Genomic DNA, 18,098 nt, shown 5'->3' on the forward strand with positions numbered 1-18,098 from the left:
TAAACAAATGGGAGCTATCTAAGATGACTGAGTACTACTACTAGTAGAGAGAAGAGAGGGAGGGGGGGGATTGAGCAGTAAGTAGTAGCAGACTAGCCCAGCTGTATTCTCTGTTGAAATATATATTTGATCCGGTCAAGAAATAGATCATCGTGTATAAAGAAGATGAAAGGTTTCAAAAGATACACACAACCATTAGAATTTATAATAGAAGTCCCTTAGAGCTACTCTAAGGCTCAACACATCCTAAAATCCCCAGTAAGTCTGAAATGGTACAAAATAAGAATATAGGAAGAAGTTAAGACAATTGAGTTGTAGACGGTCGGAGTTAAGTTAGACCACGCCGAACTGCAGCCCGGAATGGGTATAGGGCGTTGCAACTACTAGTACTCAATCCCTTTTTCCATCTTCTTTCTCGCTTCGTCTCATTGCTATGCCTGCCTTCCACATCAAAACTCGTTTTCTGTATTATGTATCATGTAGCCACCGTATCATACGCGGATGTACCCATTTACGATCTAGCAAATGGGTGCGACACGTATCATCCTCCCATAGTAACAGCCATAGCGTCAATATCCCCGTTGGGAACAATGGTTCTATAGCACTCAAGTAGGTTCATATAACTCTCGCAGAAGACAGGTCACTAGCCTCAATACTGATCGATTGAACTAAGGATAACCTATCCCAACACTAACTCGCTGACAAAGCAATCCAATGAGCGCGTCATTATCAACCTTCCTGCAGGCCCAATCTTCGGCCTACTATCTCCCTCTCAATTATCCGGGGGAGAGGCTATTCCTCAGACAGCCGATGGCCACAATGAACACATTCCAGAAGCCGAGCGAATATCACAAATAGCATCCGCCAGCTCCGCGACAATAGTAACAATCAACTACCGTCTGGAAACTCCTCCCTTCACTCCCAACGAACTAACCCTGAACCAAAACCCATACAAATACCCTACTCCCATTCATGATACGCTCGCCGGGTTTGACTGGGTCCAGCAGACCCTTCAACCTCAGCGCCTAGGGATCCTAGGGACGCACATTGGCGGTTCCCTTGCTCTCATGCTCGCCCTTACAGAAGCACAATCCATCCAAGCAGTAGCGGCCATTGACCCCATCTGCGACTGGACTTCGCTTGATGAGCATTGCATTCAGCAACCGCCCTCCACTAATGCAGATGGAAATGCAGTTCCAAGCAGCAACAGCAGCAAAAGAGGCCCCCGCGGAGGAGGAACTGCACCCCATGACCTTGTCCCTCTTCTTCAAGCAAGAAAGGCATTTTTCTCCACTCCTGAGCGGTATTTTGATGCTTTTGCGTCGCCCCTGCTATTCCTTCGCTCGCCGGGGAAGAATGTTCCTCGTTCTTTTCCGGAGTATCTTATCGGCCCGGAGTACCCGATCCCTGTTTTGAAGGCTAGAGATAGTGTATCTGCGGAAGACGATCTCATCGATTACTTCTGGGATGTGCACATTGAGGAAGAAGACAGCACGAGTGAGGCGGAATCTACAAGCAGTGAGACGAAACGAGCTCCGCCTCGTCGGCGAAAGGCAATCTCCAGATGGCCCCCCTTCGGTCTCGACTACGGGACTAGTGGTCCGGCGTGGCATAGTTCCAGCCATGGGATTAAGCGGCTTGAAATGGAACTCCCTTGGGTGAGGATCTTTACTCAGGCTGATGATCCCGTGCCTGACTTGGAAAGCCAAAATGGCAGCTCGGGAAAGGGGCAACACAAAGGTCCCTCTGCAAAGAATAGGAACAGGAACAAAATGTTCAGCGTGCTGTCACAGCAGGCCAATGACATGGTCGATGTTATGCGAAGAGCTTGCTTTTGGGGACGCGAAAAGGGATACGGCGAGAGTAGAGTGACTCTCAGTCCATATTCCCGTGACCGGCAGGTAGGTTGTGCAGGGGACATAGCGGGGTTATGGATACGTGAAAAGACGTCGTCGGGCTAGGCGCTGGCTATCTTCTTGAAGCCGAATAGAGTTGACTATATAACCAGTGATGCTTCCTACTATAATGAAGCCTCGAAGGATACCAGAACGTTAGATCTGGAAGCAAGTGGCACTGTAAATTACTGGGTTTAACTGTTGCCATGACCGGCAGCTGCTCGTCAGCCTTCAGCGTTTCTACGTGCGCCAATATGACTATAGATTACCTTTGCAGGAGACTGGTGCATAAGCCACCATATAGGGATCTCCTTTGTCCAGCATGCTTCTTTATGCTATGTTTGACGAGCATTAGTGGATACGTATGCACCGGCATTCATTAAACTGTGAGGTTGCTAGTACCAAATTAATCTAATCTACTGGATCACAATAGACATTACCGGATAGGATATAAAGCCTCGGGTCTCTCAACGCGTGAGATAAGTACTACTCCACCAAGTGGGAATACTACATTCACAGCTAGATAGGCCTCTGGATATCACACAGTAGAACCAACTCCCGTTGGCGAGGAGATTCTCTCATTCTCTCCCTCCCGCCCTTTCTAACCTCCGAACAATCTCCTAGACCCTAACATCCCCCAATTCAATGCTACGCAGAACCGATAGTCCGATAGATTAACTACCACAGCCAGTGCCAGCTACTCTTCACCATAGCCCTTCACTATGTCCATGCATTCCCACCTCCCTCCGAGCCCTACTTCACTTCGCCATCCCATCCGTCTAGTATATAAGCCCCAGCTCTTTCGAGTTTTTGATCATTCTCCCTTACTCTCCCCAACCTTCCATCGAAACATGCATAGTCTGAATGATGATCATTCCAATTCTACGAGGAAGGCCCCGAGCCAACAAAGTCAACCAACCAACCAAGGGCACCGTAGACATTCTTGGAATTAATCTCTATTTTGACATTCGAGCTACTCTGACAGCATTTGGGGATAGCGAGAGTCTCTTCCTTCTTTATGGTGTTTTTAGAAAGCCAGAGCATATAAGGTGCATAACGAAAAAAACACGCATCAGTCGAGAGAACTTACATGAGAGACGCCAATGCTTATGGCACGTATCCTCTGGCGGGTTCCAGACATGCCAGAGAGATTGGGCATGCGGCGATTATGAACATATCGGTTGAGCGGAATCGGTCATGATATAAAAGGAGAACCAAAGAGTTGAGAGAGATCGTGCACACATTGCCAATAAGCAGATGCTCAAAAGATAATGTAGAGGAATTGATCTGGTCAGCATTGAGGAGACACCACCAGAGACTTATACACAGTTTCCAAGTTAGCCTCGAATTTCGGGTAAAAAGATTGAGCCCTCTGCTACAGCAGGTAAGTCAAACCTTATATATATGCGAGAGAAGCTAACGCAGTATTAGGGCGTGACACCAATCGTCCATACAGAACTGACATTGGTCATTTTTGGGAATCGATGACAGCAAACCTGATGATCCAGGGCCTGCCTTCTGTGGTTTTATTTTCCCCCACAAAGCATCAATCAAAGTTTGGATCAATATGGATCTTCCCATTGGCGTTTTGTGAAGCCATAGCGTGAGATAGAATGCCGAGCACTACCAGATCTTGTGGGGCTCTTTATGAGCAAACTATTCTGGCTTTCCGTGGGAGCAACCAAGCGGAATATTTTAGTCTCGTATCTAGCACCATTGTGTACGATCTTGGCGGATCAAGGATATAAGATGGAGGCTAATAAGCCACCCTTCGTAGGGCTGGGGATTGTTCTGATTCTCGTGGTCTCGACCGCCATGAGTGAGGTTGCCTATGGTATTATATGGTTCTCTTCCCATAGCACCCTATACTCCTCTGCATTCGGACGAGGTTAGAATGCTCACCCGCCCCCCCAAAGAAGATACAATGTTTTCAGTCAATGCTTTGTATCTGAGCATAGTCGACAGTGCTCGATCCAATATACTCTGCCTGCGTCTTTGTGCCAGATGTTGACATAAAACGCACATCGTGAATGTTACGACCTGGCCGCCTGCCCCCGATTAGTAGGATATGCCTGTCCCGCAGGATAGCTCACTTGCCTGATAACCAAGGCCGGATCTTCGGTGTTCCAGTGAAAGTGGCCCACATATTTCCGTACTCACTCGGGCAGTCTTGTCCGATGAGGGCGAATCATTTGAACGGAAAGTTGCATAGTCGGGGCTGGTTTTCTCTATATCAGGCCCGTCACTGTTTACTTATCCAGATAGGTAAGATAATACCAGCTCGAGGTATTAGGCGAATTTTTGGGGGAATCATAATAGGAGCTGGCTCTTGTTAAGCTTCAATCGGATCAACATGCAGCATTTGTCGCTGCTTATTCAGTAGAAAGGAACTGGCTTACCGTTGAACAGGATTTGGAAACCGTTCGATGACTCGTCAGAAGGCAGTCGACATTGTATGGTCTGATATATCGGCATTATATCAACACATGATGCACATCGTGAACTCTGCGGTAGAGAGGGAAGGATACCATCTTTGTATTGTATCCATGGTAACTAACTGAAATTAAGGTATTTTACGTCATATATCTTCTACAGCCTTGGAAGGTTCCATTCACTACTTCTCGTTCATAATGGAAACACCTACACAAGTATGTCGTGTCCATCCATGACATGAACTACAACATCTTACTCAACATATTAAGCCACCACTCATCCCCTCGTTGACAATGGAAAGACCGACACAGGTATGTTGTAACCCTTACTGACAAAAGCAACATTCTGTTATATGATACTAACGCTGGCGATTCACATAGGTCATACACAAAGCCATCTTCCTGCCTGGAAGCCTTGGCGGGGCTGGCCCCCGTAAAAGCAAGGTTGAGAAGAAGAAGGTGAAGAGGGAGGAAAAAGACATCTCAAAATGTCAACGGAGGAGAAGGTAATACCAATTTGCCGAAAGAGTTTGATATAATCATAGTCTAATCTGTGGATTTCAAGAGAAAGGAGATCTGCCGCCTCCGAGCGGCCATACTAAAAGAAGAGGAAGAATTGAAGAGGAAGAAGAAGATTGGGGCCCTGGAGGCCTCAATCCTGGCCGATGAGACTAAAGTCATGACCATGGGGGAGTAGATGTTGCTTTCACTTTATAGTTCAGAATTCCTCCCCGATGCTGGACAAACCTTCAAGGTGGCTCAGCCGATGACAGAAAACATACAACAGCCACTCGAAGGTGAGTTCTAAACAAACCGACGACTTTGACTCGTCCGACTGCATTGTCACTATGCAACTATGAGAGGCAGTATCATGGAGGATACTAGCCGACTGGTCAGAGCCTGGTATATCTAGTTATGAGGGCGGGCAGGCATCACCCGAGCAGGGTGACAGCGATAGCCTGGGGCAAGGGCAGGTGATGGATTCAGCGTGGCCATATATCTTCTCTTAAACAGCATGCATATCTACAAGCACATATTGAGTACATGCGCCATTGGAGACAATGCTGAGCACTGTAGCGAATTGTACGGGCGACTGGAGTAGCCTATCATAGTACTTAGGACCAATATTTATGCTTTTTGAGCGAAACGGTTGTGCTTAGGGTATTGAGCTCTCGAATATATCATAATTTGACTGGAAAAAGCGAGGAGAATGGGATTGCGATGACTTCTATAATGTACTCAAAGACTTCTATTTCCGGTACAATGTGGTTGCTTCTTGATTCGAAATTGACATAATACAAGAGCTGTAGACAGATTTCATAATCTCACATAGAAGAGTAACTAATCAAAAGTAGTCTGACCTCACTTCAACCTTATGAAGACTTCACAAGTTGCTCCGTTTTATCCCAGGAAGTCAAAGACCGATGAACTCACATCGACAAATACTAATTACCATCTCATCTTTCACATAACGCTTACTCGGTAGCTGCGCTCGCCGAAGGGTCATCCATGTCAAGTGACGCCTCGACATCATCCTCAGGCACGGGACGCAGAACCTCCAAAGACAGCTGAGGATCTTTTGAGTAAACCCTCAATCCAACCACACAGACAGCATTCCATGAATTGCTATTGGCATCACCTTCGCTAGCACTGCTCATGGATTTGGCTGGTGTGCGGATTTCTTCAAGCGGCTCATCGTCTGAAGACATATCGATCTCCGAGTCGAATTCAAATCCTTCCAAGTATTCTGCATTTGCAGCTTGATAAGAAGATTTCTTGACCCGAATAGATAAAGAAGCCTTGCTTCTGCTTCGGACACAATGGTCCGGGAAATGACTCTCCTCAAGCTGGATGGAAGGGAGAGAGGGTTTCTTGGTGAGCTTTAGTTCGCTGACTGATACGTTGTCGGAGGGTGGTTGCACGGGACCATCGGGAACAACTTCCTCAGATGGACCGTCTTCCTTGACAAGCTGTTTCTTGCCAGATTTAGCGGCGAATCTGTCGTTGAGTCTCTTCTGCCTGGCTTCAAGCTTTCTTGCGCGGACCCATTCTTTCTGAAGCCTCTCTTTGGTCTCTTCTCTCCGCTTCCTGCGTTCAGCTGCTTTCCGTCGTTCTTCGCGCTCTTGGCGCGCTCGTTTCTCCTTTTCGGTTTCGTGGACGATGCCCTTTGCGTGTGCTAGGTCGTAGGACAGGCCAATCTGAAGGAGTTTGCTGCGGCGAGTGGGGGCTAGGCGACGGACAACTTCTTCTACAGGGAGCTTCTCTTTGTTTCGATATGCCGTGACTTTCATGAGGACGTGGTAGCGTCCTGCTTCGAGACCGACTTCGACGTTGACAGATCGCCACGTCAGCTCGTTGCCATGGCTGCGGACGAAGTAGTCATCCTCGCCTTCTTTTTGTAGTCGGAACTTGAGATCGAAATCGTATTCGCCGGCTAAACCTTTGTAGTACCGTTCATCAAGCTTGGGTTATGGTCAGCTGGGCTAGAGATGATGCGGTCATGATTTATGCTCACCTGGGAGAGGACGATCACAGCAGGGCCAGCGGTCTTCACATCTAGTACAAACTTTGTGCTATGGTAAGTTGCCGACCATGGGACGTTCAAGCTCGTCCATTGCTGAGTGACTGTCCAGTCATCGTTAAAGAGACGGATTCGATCGAAGTGTTGGTATTTCTTGAGGAGGTCATCGTAGGAAATCCAGAAGAACTTCAGTTTGTGAGTATATCTTCACATAACCGATGTGAGTGACTTACGCCGTCATTACCAAACCTGTGTCCCAGCTTCTCCATCCACTCTGGAGTCCACTGCTCGGAGCCATCGCTCCACGCTCCAGTCCATTCTTTCTTACCCCAGGGGTTTCTGGAATATGTGAGCTATGTCTCCGATTAGGAAGTGTTTCATTCGTACCTTAGCCGGAGCAAACGCTGCCCATCAACTTCTCTTGCCTCCATAATCGAGTATGAGTGGTTCTCACAGATACCCTTCCGATCTCTCGGAGGCCCGCAATAATCCGGATCCAGCCAGTTGGAGAATAGCCCGGTGCCGCAACCAAAGAGGAACTCCTGGTTGACATGCATGAGCTCTTCTTTCCAAAACCGGTCCTTATCCAGGATATTGCTGGTGAGTACGTCAGAAGTGACACCGCCAGTGAGGTCCTCAAGTGCCTCCCTACGATATGTTAGCACTCGGGCGAAATATAGTAGGTATTGAGGGCATCCTACCCAACAAACCCGCCTTCAATGGCGGAATAGTCGCCATGAGCCTTGGCATAAGCCTTTTCCAACAACGGCAACCAGGTCTCATTCTCATCTGCGCATTGAGCGAAATAAAGAGCTCGCGACCCAGTCTGCCAGACTTTACGGTACTCTTCCTCTGTATCGATTCTATTGATGTCATCCCAGATTGACCGTTCCTCCACAGACTCATCGTAGTCAGCGGCACGGAGATATAGTTTGTCATCCACGATGCACTGCTGCCATTCACCATCTAGAATAAGATCAGACATCGTCTAAGATTTCGGTACCCTTCCAAACGGACACTCGCTTACCTCTGTAGAACAAAAACCCGTAGACTCCAACCTTCTCATTGCGAGCTACGCAGATTTTCTCGATCAATCCTTGTTTGTTGCCCATGGTACACAGCGCGGCCATGAACCAACAGTCGCCATCGCGACCTTGGCGTACGTCCGAGGCAGTGGGCCCATTGATGTAGAACTCTGGTTTCTCGAATATTTCCTACGGAAGACGACCGTGTTAGCATTGACTTATCTCCCAAACCATTATCTTGAGCGAAGCTAGTACTTACTGTTACTCTTTTGACGCCCCGTGGAAGCATCTCCAGGTTCTCTTCATCCAGTCCTTCTAGATAATTCCTCTTCCTGCATTTCAAGTCTACTTCGATGTCGAAGTGAGGGTCGGTGTACTTTTGATTCAATCGCTCGCATTCCTTTGCAATACGCTCCACAGCGCGCTGACACTCCGCCCGAGCCTGTTCATAAGACTTCGAGGCATGTTGTCCCTGGATCACACCTGAAGGTGTTCTTGCAGCTTTGTTGCGCGCATACGGATTGTCTGGTAAAACTGTATGAACCAATCCTGGAAACTTGGAATTAAAGCCATTCCAGAACTGCTGCATTGTTTCCTGTGGTGGCTGGGTTGGCCTTTTGCGCATGCGACTCTCTGATCGTGAGGAAGGGGGAGGGGTGTAGACCAGGTCTTGGTGGTCGTCGCAGTCCATGATTATAGTTGTTTATTATCAGGAAGAGAGCTCCTTATACTGGAAAACAAAGCGGACGAGGGAATATGAACACGAAAGGAAGACTACCAGTGCTTCAACTTCAGAGAATTGATGCTTGCATTTTCAGCGCCCATGTCCCGCCTTAAAAAGTCGGGGTCCCTCGAGGGCCCCTCGTGTCGCTATCCGAGGCTGAGCAAATCATAGATAACTTGCATGACCCTGGTAAGGCCCAAAGCGCCCCTACGGCACGACCAATAACGTTGGCCAATAGGCATAATCGTATCTCCCTGTTTTTGCCGCTGCCGTGGATGCTAGCCTTGCGCGATATACGGAGTAATTATATGTGATCAGCTGGCAGCTGAGGGATCAGCGGAGTTGCATGCACGTTCATGCACACTTCCCATGGTGAAACAGACCACAGCCATTCGTGTTGGTGGACTGAGAAAAAGGTAGGGGTACATAAGCTGAGACTCAGCTTGTAAGCATCTTATGTCTAAAGCCATGTTACTGAGAAGTCAAGATGAAATAGATGCCGTGCTTACGGGCCAAAAAAGTCGGATGTGCTGGCGTCAACTGACATTCAGCCAGCGCTGTCGCTATCAGTGGTCATTATTAATAGAAGAGTAAAGCGCTTGCATGCAAAATACGAGCGGTCCCTCCAGCGGTAAATTAAGCGCTCGGACGCGGGATCACCGGTTCGGCTGATTCTTTTAGCTCATTGGGCTGGAGAGACACCTCCACTCTAGCGACTGAAGAGAAAAGAGGTAAATGTCGAGGCTGCTTGGTTGTTGCAAGATGTCGAGGAAATAGGACCCCGAGCTGTGGCCGGGTAGGACCGAGTCGTGGTATATACACCACGTGGACCACATGGGGCCAGGACCAGGGGAACAGAGAATACGAGCCGGAAGGCTGCCTCATATTTCCGGACTTTATCCGTACCACACCCATAATATCGCTATTAGAATGTTATTTTGTTTCGGCAGTTACTCATTTATGGGTATGTACGCATAATTCAAAAACACTCCTTGTAATATCCAGTATCCTGATCTCGTCCCTCCCAGACCACTCCGCAAGCAACGCCATGAAGAAAAGAACACATACAAACAGAAGGAAATCCTAGGGCATCACAAAAGAAATAAAAATGAAGATACTGGGAAAAGTGCAGGCAGTGAGCCTGTAAAATAAACCCGATGGGACCTAAGTACGTCCATTGCATCTGCCGCATCTGTCCACATGCATACGTACATCAACACTAAAGGATGATACGCAAGGCACCCCGGCTAGTTGAAACCGTTCCGCCGGGTACGTCCTGAGTAGTAGGCACTGCCGTTCCGGAAGTAGGGATGCATGCAGGCCTGTTTGGCAGAAATACGTCGTGCAGGGTCATACTCGAGCAGAGCATCGAGGAGGTCCAGACCATCCTCTTCAAGGTCAGGGACGAGTGCACGTGTTTCATCACGTTTCCACTTAGGGAAAGTGGGCTTGAAGTCGGGGAAAGAGGTGACGCCGGGCCAAATAGCCTCATCTGGGGTACCGAGGAGTCTGTGAATCAAACAGGTTAGATGTTGGGCTCTTCGCACGAGGAAGATGGGAAAGCATACCGGAAGATCTTGAAGATCTCGTCGATCTCCGAATCACCGGGGAACAAAGGCTTGCGAGTGCACATCTCCGCGAAAATGGCACCAGCGGACCACATGTCTACGCCGGTCGAGTACTGACGACCACCCAAGAGAATCTCAGGGGAGCGGTACCAAAGGGTGACAACCTGAGGAAGGTCAATGACACGTTACAACGGCGAGACAAGTCCAATATATGGTAGGAATACCTCATGGGTGTAAGTTCTCAGGGGAACACCGAAAGCTCTAGCCAATCCAAAGTCCGCCAGCTTGAGATTGCCATCGCGGTCGATCAGAAGGTTCTGGGGTTTGAGATCACGGTGTAGAATACGGTGGCTGTGGCAGTAACGAATACCCTCCACTAGCTGAGCCATGAACTTCTTGACCATGGCATCTCCAAGACCCATGTTCTTGCTCAAAGCAGAGCCTTCCGGAAGAGCTTTGCCACGTCCACCTTCGCTGACAGGAAGAGCCTCCATATATTTTTTGAGGTCGAGATCGAGGAATTCGAAGACGAGATAGAGCTTGTGGCCATCGGCATGCACGATGTTCAGAAGCCGCACAATGTTGGGGTCGCTCATCTCTTTGAGTAGGGAGATTTCACGGATGGCCGTGCTAGGAACGCCTTCATCCTCCGCCTCTAGCCGAATCTTCTTCAGGGCGACAATCCGATTGGGATGGGTGAGCTCGCGAGCCTTGTAGACAACGCCATAGGTTCCTTCAGAGAGCAGACTCGAGTCAGTCGTAGATCCAAGTAAAGGCACGGCGAATAAATAAGAGTCGGATCAAGAGAAAGTACAATTGTTATCGGCTTCGAGGTAAACGTACCTTCTCCAATCTTCTCGATCTTCTGGTAGTTCTCCATGATGAAATATGCCTCTCGTTTCCTTGCTTCCACACACAACCACTATAATCTGATCTCTCCGATTATCGAAGTGAGCGTACACAACGTGTTGTCCTGTCTGCCAGCACGCGGGGCACAGGAAACAAAGGAGGCTGCACGACGACGGCGTTGGGTTGCCGGGGAAGAACAGAAGGCGTTAAGCAGAATGCGAGGAGTTTGGGAGCACAATGGAGTTGACAGCAAGCGAGGCAGGAGTCAATTCCCAAATTAGAAGCAGACTCAAGGGTCCAAAGAGCGAAACCAGCCTCGTCCCGAGCGTGACTTACCTTTAACTTACCTGGAATGGGCTATGAGATGTGAAGCAGTTCGACTTGGAGTCTTTTCATCCCTGGTGGGGAGCCTAAGGCGGTCAGCAACCGCCGTACACAAACAAACCCGCGCGTACCAAGGCGGTGAGCGCGTGGACAGCTGACCCTTTTTGGGCTCTTTTTTTCCCGCTTGATGATAGAAGTTTGGTACGAACCCGCCGGAGGGCAAACTTTCATCTTTTCCTCACGGTCAGAATTATTCAGATCGGTTCATCTACCTCCAGAAGGGCGGAGTGTCTGGACTTTCACGTAGATATGCAATAGTCTGGAAAAGCCTACGTGGACTAACACCCTACTACTGCAGCTGTCTATTGACTCATGAGTTGTCAGCTGCATAGTTTATCCTAATGCCGCATATCAAAGATTTGAACGCCCATGAGCGTCCCCCGGACGGCATCAAGCAGCGTTATAAGCAATACCAGAAGTCTACACTTACGGAGATAGAGTCTGACGACAGTATCATCGATCTGCAATCCCTCGACCCTCAAAATCTCCCAGAGGAAATCTCCTTAACGCAATGGATTTCCAGCGCAGATTTTGAGCCTGTGTTTAGCCAGTTCCTCGGCACAAACCAGGATCTGCAGGGTACTCTGCCGGCTAAGGATGTCCCTGTCTTCAGCCATCGTGCTATTTCCGGTTAGCATCATTGCCCCATGGCACTTCATTGTAGGAAACTTCTGTTGACGTTCTGTAGGTCTACAAGTGATTCCCTCGTTGCTTCCACCCGCAGTTCAGGTCGAGATGTTGTCTCGTCTATTCCACCGGGACTTGTCTAATCCTCGGCATCAAACCAACCTTCACCTGCACTATGATATCACTTATCCTAGTGCGGTGAACAACGATGCAGCTGAATGTGATGAAGCGGTCTCGGCCGATATTAGTCCAGTAGGCGGCTATCCTCCGTCTTTCTTTGGAGATGACCCAGCTCGTGTCATAGAGCCTAAAGACCCCAATGTGCACAAGTCACTTACCGTCCAGAGCATACTGAACAGAAAGCTACGCTGGGTTACTCTAGGCGGCCAATATGACTGGACCGCCAAGGTGTATCCGTTGGAGCGTCCTCCCGATTTCCCCGGGGATATTGCAAAGCTTTTGCACGCCATGTTCCCGGCCACCGAAGCTCAGGCGGCTATTCTCAATGTCTATTCGGCCGGCGACCATCTCAGTCCGCATCGCGACGTCAGCGAAGAATGTGATGTAGGCTTGATCAGTATCAGCTTCGGTTGTGATGGCTTATTCTTAATCAGTCATGACGATGGGGAACACTGTGAGATCATTCGCCTTCGCTCCGGAGATGCGGTGTACATGGATGGTACCTCACGCTTTGCTTGGCATGCAGTACCGAAAATTGTGCCGAATACCTGTCCTGAGTGGCTTGCTAATTGGCCATCAAGTCCGCATGATGGTGCAACTACTGCCCAGTATGATGCTTGGAAGGGGTGGATGTCGGGCAAGAGAGTTAACCTTAATGTTCGACAAATGGAAACTCGCGAAACCTCGTGATTGATTCCGGGGCAAACTCTTATAAAGCACAACCGTGACGGGCTTGACCAGGCGGGAATAAAGCTCTGAATATATGCAGTGAGCGACCATTGACAACTTATCAAGCTGGACGTTACTTCTAAGCCATTGAAGGGATTGGCCGCACTACTCCATACCTCAGCAGCAAGGACTAGTGCATTCATACCCTTCGAGGTTTGTCATCTACGACTCTCAGGATCTGATATTGGAGAAGTACACCAATGCTTATTGTATAAAAATGGGGCCTGTCCTCGGGACACGCGGGTTGGAAGCTGTGTGCCCTGCTGTTGGCAGGGTGATATAGCTAATGAGATAGAGAACTTAATCCAGCTGGCTGGCTTGGGTATTTACTGTTCGATGTAGCATATAGCATATAGAAAAATCGTATATAGTCATGCCAGAATTGCTAGTATACCTTTGAGTGTATTGAGATACCCGAAATGCGGAATAGATTTTCCGCAGCAGCATCAACATCAGGCGGGGTAGCAAGTGCCTGTCAGCTTGCGGACCTCATCCATCCTTCCAGTCTACCACTATTCCTTCATTTCCCATCATCTCTGTCTTCCCCAATCAATGCAGAATACCCAATGTCGCCGCTCCGTATCTATTTCCTATCTCAATGATAGTCATTCAAGTCCCAGCACTATCTGTCTCCGGGCTTCAATACAAGCTACTCCCCCCAAGGATCAATGATAAGCAGATATACTCCGCGCCATTGGTTCCACTACTGCAATCCCCGCATCCAGATGACTGGCGAACAGACTAATTAGATAGGATAGGTAAGACAACGGGATGATCATCCCACCAGAAGAATTGATAAGAAAGATCCTATGGCCCACCCCTCTTCCTTCACCACAGTCTTGATCCCTCAGCACACTCATCCTAACAACAGATACTCCGACTCAAAAATGGCCATTACAGCGTGGGAACAAACCGCCGCAACCAAACGGCAATCTGTCCTCAATGCCATCCCCGAGAAATGGCGGATCAAGGGCCCCATCCCCACTCCGACGGAGCAGCGCGACGTAACAGGCGCCTACATCCAGCAATTCCTATCCCCGCGCGAGATTGAAATTACCGAAACAGACGCCGTGGGGATCACAGAACGTACTACAACGGGCCGGTGGACAGCTGTGGAGGTGGCCGAGGCGTTCTGCCATCGAGCAGCATTGGCGCATCAACTCGTACGTTCTCCATCTACAATGGTTCCAGAGTAAAGTCGACTTAATACGAAATAGGTAAACTGCCTGCACGAAATCTTCTTCGACGCCGCGCTCGAAACCGCCCGTGTTCTAGACGCCCACTACACCATGACCGGCCAGCCACTCGGTCCCCTTCATGGCCTCCCCGTCAGCCTGAAGGATCAATTCCATGTCATGGGCGTTGAAACAACAATGGGTTACGTCGGCTGGATCAACACCTTCCAAGGCAAGACCAATGACCCGCGCTATCTTACGCATGAAAGCGAACTCGTCAAAGAACTCCGCGCCGCCGGAGCCGTACTCTACTGCAAAACTAGCGTCCCCATGACGCTCATGTCAGGTGAAACCATGAACAATATCATAACCTACACGCATAACCCGAAGAACAGACTTCTCAGTTCAGGAGGTAGCTCCGGAGGCGAAGGAGCACTGATTGCACTACGAGGATCGCCGGCCGGGTTTGGTACGGATATCGGGGGCAGTATCCGTGTTCCGGCTTCGTTCAATGGGCTTTATGGAATACGGCCATCTGTGGGGAGAATGCCTTACGAGGGAGCAGCTAATTCGGGCGACGGACAGAACACAGTGTTGTCGGTCGTGGGACCATTGTCTTCTTCGGCGAGTGGATTAATATTGCTGTTCAAGACGGTGTTGGGGGCGAAGCCTTGGTTAGGGGATCCTGGTGTGTTGGAGATCCCCTGGAGGGAGGATATCGTAGAAGAGACGAGGAAGTTAGTGCAGGGAAAGCCGGAGGGGCTAGCATTTGGAATCATATACGATGATGGTCAGGTAAGGCCGCAGCCGCCAGTCGAGAGGGCGATGCGGATTGCTGCAGAGACGATCAAGAGTCTGGGACATAAGGTGAGATGACAAGTGATACGAAAACAATCGTGACAACGCTAACATCCACAGCTCATCAAATGGGAACCTCCCTCTCACCAAACAGCCGCAGCCATCGCAGTAAGTCCTCCCTCCCTACCCACCCATCCACACACAATAGATCACTTATAAACACCTCCACAGAACCGCGCCTACAACCTCGACGGCGGCGCCGACGTGCTCCAAAACTTCGCCCTCTCAAACGAAACCATCCACCCGTCAGTGGTAATCGACGCATCAGGCTCCCCGCAAAAGACCGCACAGGAGATTGCAGCCCTAAATGTCGAGAAGCGCGAATATCAGAAACAATACCTCGATTACTGGAACAGCACGGCGCAGGTCACGGGGACTGGCCGGCCCGTCGATGCGGTCATTTGTCCTGTGGCGCCACACGCGGCGTGCATTCCGACGAAATATGCGACGATCGGATATACGGCGTTTATCAATGTTCTGGATTACACGAGCGCCGTTGTGCCGGTCACAAATGCTGATAAGAGCGTGGATGTTGTGGGGCAGGAGGGGAGGGAGTATTTTGGGGAATTGGATAGGAAGACGGAGGGGGAGTGTAAGTTCTTCCTTTCATTCTTTTTAATTGGATCTCTTTTGCGTTTGTTTGTTCGCGGTGCGGTCGGGATTAGACATGTGCTGACTGGATATTTCTATCTAGACGACGCGGATGTGTTTGATGGGGCACCGACTGGGATTCAGCTCTTTGGAAGACGGCTTCAGGAAGAGAAGATCCTAGTATTGGCTGAGTATCTTGGTGAGAAAATCAAAAAGGCCAGCACTTGAACATGGCTAGTATGGGAATGAATCCGCTGTTCTCGACATGAAGACATTTTCAGTGATAACACAGGTTTCATAGAAAACAGACAAATATATAACAAAGCCGAGAATCTATGCAGTTAGAAATATCGTTGCATCATTATATTTATCTCTACCATCCCTCCAGTGGTGTTAGTTTGACAAGGACCCCGTCTTTCGGGCTCACTGTTGCAGCTTCACGGAGTTTAAGCTCTTTGTTAGGGTCCTCGAGCTCAAATTGGAATCGGCCAACAAATGTCGCCAGTAGACACGCCAGCTCGGATTTCGCGAAACCCTGCCCAATGCAACTGCGCGGCCCATGTATGAAGGTCAGAAAGGCGTAGTTGCTGGTGGCACCTCCGGTGTTGGCCTTGCCGGGGCCCAGCCACCGGTCGGGATTAAACTGGTCCGCATCAGGGCCCCAAAGGGACTTGTCGTGGTTGGTCAGTGCGGGCACGATCTGAATTATCGTATTCTTAGGAATCCGCTGACCGGCAAGGGTGGTATCCCGATTGGCAATGCGGACAGTGTTGGGTGCAGAGGGGTGGAAGCGGAAGATTTCCTGGCAGACGGCGTTGAGATAAGGGAGGGAGTCGAGAGTGGCGGCAGAAATGGACTCAGGGTTCTCAACCGAGATGGGGGGCAGATTGGCGCGAATCTCCTCGCGAAGGCGGGTCTGTATCTCGGGATACCGGGAAAGGGTATACACACACCATTGCAGTGCTGTCGAGGTGGTTTCGTGACCGGCTGCGAGGAAGGTCATCATTTGATCGATGAGCTCCTCATCTGTGAAGCCGCCGCTCTCTATAGCTACTGAGAGAATGTCGACTGCGTCGGTGGTTTGGTGGGACTTTTCGCCTTTGATTGACTGTCGAGCGTCGTGGATCATCTCTTGCGCAACGTTCCGGATGTAAGCCGCACTTTCTCTGATATAACGGTTGCGTTTGAACGGCAACTTGTGAACCAGGTGGGGGACACCGAGGATGAGCCCAAGAACAAATAGACCTCGCTCCAAGCGCGTAGGGGGCACACTGTTGAGTTTGTGGTATGTGGCCGCCAACTTGTTGGTTGGATTCCGGAGAGAATCAAAATCCCGATTCATTCCCGCGAGGCCAATAATGTCAAGTGTTGCTCTGCTACTCCAAGACGCTACGCGGATGACGTTGTCTGCCGGGTTAGCACGCCGCTGCAGGTCTGCTTCGATCAATTTCACCATCTCAATGCCCTTTGACCAGAATACTGGGTATAGATTCTTGATATGCCGGTATGAGAATGCAGGCATAAGCAGCTTTCGTTGTTGCTATTTGATACCCAATCAGTAACCAGCTATGCAAGCAGAGGATATCAACGATCATGCAACCCACCTTATGCTCGGCACCCTCAACCAAGAGCAGACCATGTTCCCCAGTGATACGGCCAAGCGACTGTCGGACTATTCTTGGCTTCTCAAAATCATAGACCTTCTGGACAAGCAGTTCACTCAAGACTTTGGGAGTCGTTGCTATCGTTCGCTCGAGGTTGCCTGCCAAATAGAATCTGAGCAAGCCATCGTTCGGTATCTCCTGGTTCCATCGACGCATTTTAGCGTAGGGGTTCTCGAGGATGAATGAGTCATTGTTGCCGGTGAGCCATGCTCGGCCCTATGTAGAAGCTACATTAGAGTCTTTTGACGAACAAGGTAGTTCCAAGAGGGGAGAGAATAGAGCTTACCGGAGGAGTTGGGATATGCTTGAGGGGGGTGAAGTAGACGGGATACAGAGCCAGGCGACAGAGTATTCTCAGGACGAGCGTGGCTGCAGAGAGTAGAAGAAAGACCCGGAACGTTGATCGGAAATAGGTATATACAGCGATACCGGCGTGAATGGTGTTCCACGGTATTCCCGCCATGGTGGGAGCGACTGGATGTCGCTTTAGAGTGATGTGCGAGGCGATCAACCAGATGCAAGCACACGAGCTAACGACAATGACGAACACTAAGGACGACCAGGTGCGGAGGTTGACATAAAAAAGGACGAATCGAAATAGAGAAGCGATAGAATTTGTACCTAAACACTGTCGCTATGGCCGGGAAAGGAAACAGTGTAAGTGTGACGACCAGCTTTATATACTAGTGCTTTGTGAGACAAGTGGGCCAACGATCACGAGCCGGAGCTTTTCCATCTGGCGGTTCTGACGAAGCTGCGGCGCGAGCCAGCTGGCTGGGGCATTGACGGGACCTTGGACCCGATGGGCCGACGGGGGAATGATAGATCATGGGCATAGCGCGGTGCTTATTCGATGAAACTGAGTTGGTGGATGCC

The 18,098-nt window shown here is 49.6% G+C and overlaps 7 protein-coding genes across 7 annotated transcripts; 4 read left to right on the forward strand and 3 right to left on the reverse strand.

Moving 5' to 3' along the window:
* Positions 1 to 433: 433 nt before the first annotated feature.
* On the forward strand, positions 434 to 1,961 carry ASPBRDRAFT_190972 (uncharacterized protein; the record flags this gene model as incomplete). Its single annotated transcript, XM_067620310.1, has 2 exons — positions 434 to 609; positions 674 to 1,961. The coding sequence occupies 2 exons, from the start codon at positions 434 to 436 to the stop codon at positions 1,959 to 1,961; spliced, it is 1,464 nt and encodes a 487-aa protein (XP_067484935.1).
* Positions 1,962 to 4,621: 2,660 nt separating this feature from the next.
* On the forward strand, positions 4,622 to 5,024 carry ASPBRDRAFT_190973 (uncharacterized protein; the record flags this gene model as incomplete). The annotated part of the gene is made up of 3 exons (XM_067620311.1): positions 4,622 to 4,639; positions 4,709 to 4,786; positions 4,893 to 5,024. The coding sequence occupies 3 exons, from the start codon at positions 4,622 to 4,624 to the stop codon at positions 5,022 to 5,024; spliced, it is 228 nt and encodes a 75-aa protein (XP_067484936.1).
* Positions 5,025 to 5,802: 778 nt separating this feature from the next.
* Positions 5,803 to 8,498, reverse strand: ASPBRDRAFT_114919 (calpain-like protein; the record flags this gene model as incomplete). The annotated part of the gene is made up of 7 exons (XM_067616854.1): positions 5,803 to 6,789; positions 6,843 to 7,034; positions 7,082 to 7,187; positions 7,236 to 7,496; positions 7,550 to 7,814; positions 7,876 to 8,062; positions 8,133 to 8,498. 7 exons carry the CDS (start codon positions 8,496 to 8,498, stop codon positions 5,803 to 5,805), a joined length of 2,364 nt encoding a protein of 787 aa, XP_067484937.1.
* A 1,120-nt stretch (positions 8,499 to 9,618) lies between these two features.
* nimX (cyclin-dependent serine/threonine-protein kinase CDC28) lies at positions 9,619 to 11,415 on the reverse strand. Its single transcript, XM_067623609.1, has 4 exons — positions 11,009 to 11,415; positions 10,390 to 10,898; positions 10,166 to 10,329; positions 9,619 to 10,106 (listed from the first exon to the last, which is right to left on the reverse strand). Exons 1-4 carry the CDS (start codon positions 11,043 to 11,045, stop codon positions 9,845 to 9,847), a joined length of 972 nt encoding a protein of 323 aa, XP_067484938.1. The 5' UTR covers positions 11,046 to 11,415; the 3' UTR covers positions 9,619 to 9,844.
* A 136-nt stretch (positions 11,416 to 11,551) lies between these two features.
* Positions 11,552 to 13,319, forward strand: alkB (oxidoreductase, 2OG-Fe(II) oxygenase family). The gene is made up of 2 exons (XM_067629103.1): positions 11,552 to 12,028; positions 12,087 to 13,319. Exons 1-2 carry the CDS (start codon positions 11,740 to 11,742, stop codon positions 12,893 to 12,895), a joined length of 1,098 nt encoding a protein of 365 aa, XP_067484939.1. The 5' UTR covers positions 11,552 to 11,739; the 3' UTR covers positions 12,896 to 13,319.
* A 502-nt stretch (positions 13,320 to 13,821) lies between these two features.
* Positions 13,822 to 15,786, forward strand: gmdA (putative general amidase GmdA; the record flags this gene model as incomplete). The annotated part of the gene is made up of 5 exons (XM_067616880.1): positions 13,822 to 14,097; positions 14,152 to 14,976; positions 15,028 to 15,075; positions 15,139 to 15,559; positions 15,662 to 15,786. 5 exons carry the CDS (start codon positions 13,822 to 13,824, stop codon positions 15,784 to 15,786), a joined length of 1,695 nt encoding a protein of 564 aa, XP_067484940.1.
* A 145-nt stretch (positions 15,787 to 15,931) lies between these two features.
* ASPBRDRAFT_50541 (cytochrome P450) lies at positions 15,932 to 17,685 on the reverse strand (the record flags this gene model as incomplete). Its single annotated transcript, XM_067626561.1, has 3 exons — positions 15,932 to 17,098; positions 17,163 to 17,438; positions 17,509 to 17,685. The coding sequence occupies 3 exons, from the start codon at positions 17,683 to 17,685 to the stop codon at positions 15,932 to 15,934; spliced, it is 1,620 nt and encodes a 539-aa protein (XP_067484941.1).
* Positions 17,686 to 18,098: the final 413 nt, after the last annotated feature.

This window comes from Aspergillus brasiliensis (assembly GCF_001889945.1).
Source record: "Aspergillus brasiliensis CBS 101740 unplaced genomic scaffold ASPBRscaffold_1, whole genome shotgun sequence".
NCBI classification, from domain to species: domain Eukaryota; kingdom Fungi; phylum Ascomycota; class Eurotiomycetes; order Eurotiales; family Aspergillaceae; genus Aspergillus; species Aspergillus brasiliensis.

Coding starts and splice junctions, on each gene's coding strand:
- nimX (XM_067623609.1), bottom strand. CDS start 11,045: ATGGAGAACTACCAGAAGATCGAGAAGATTGGAGAAG. Junction 10,899..11,008: donor GATCGAGAAGATTGGAGAAG/GTACGTTTACCT, acceptor TGCTCTCTGAAG/GAACCTATGGCGTTGTCTAC. Junction 10,107..10,165: donor GAGATCTTCAAGATCTTCCG/GTATGCTTTCCC, acceptor TTTGATTCACAG/ACTCCTCGGTACCCCAGATG.
- alkB (XM_067629103.1), top strand. CDS start 11,740: ATGCCGCATATCAAAGATTTGAACGCCCATGAGCGTCCCCCGGACGGC. Junction 12,029..12,086: donor CAGCCATCGTGCTATTTCCG/GTTAGCATCATT, acceptor GACGTTCTGTAG/GTCTACAAGTGATTCCCTCG.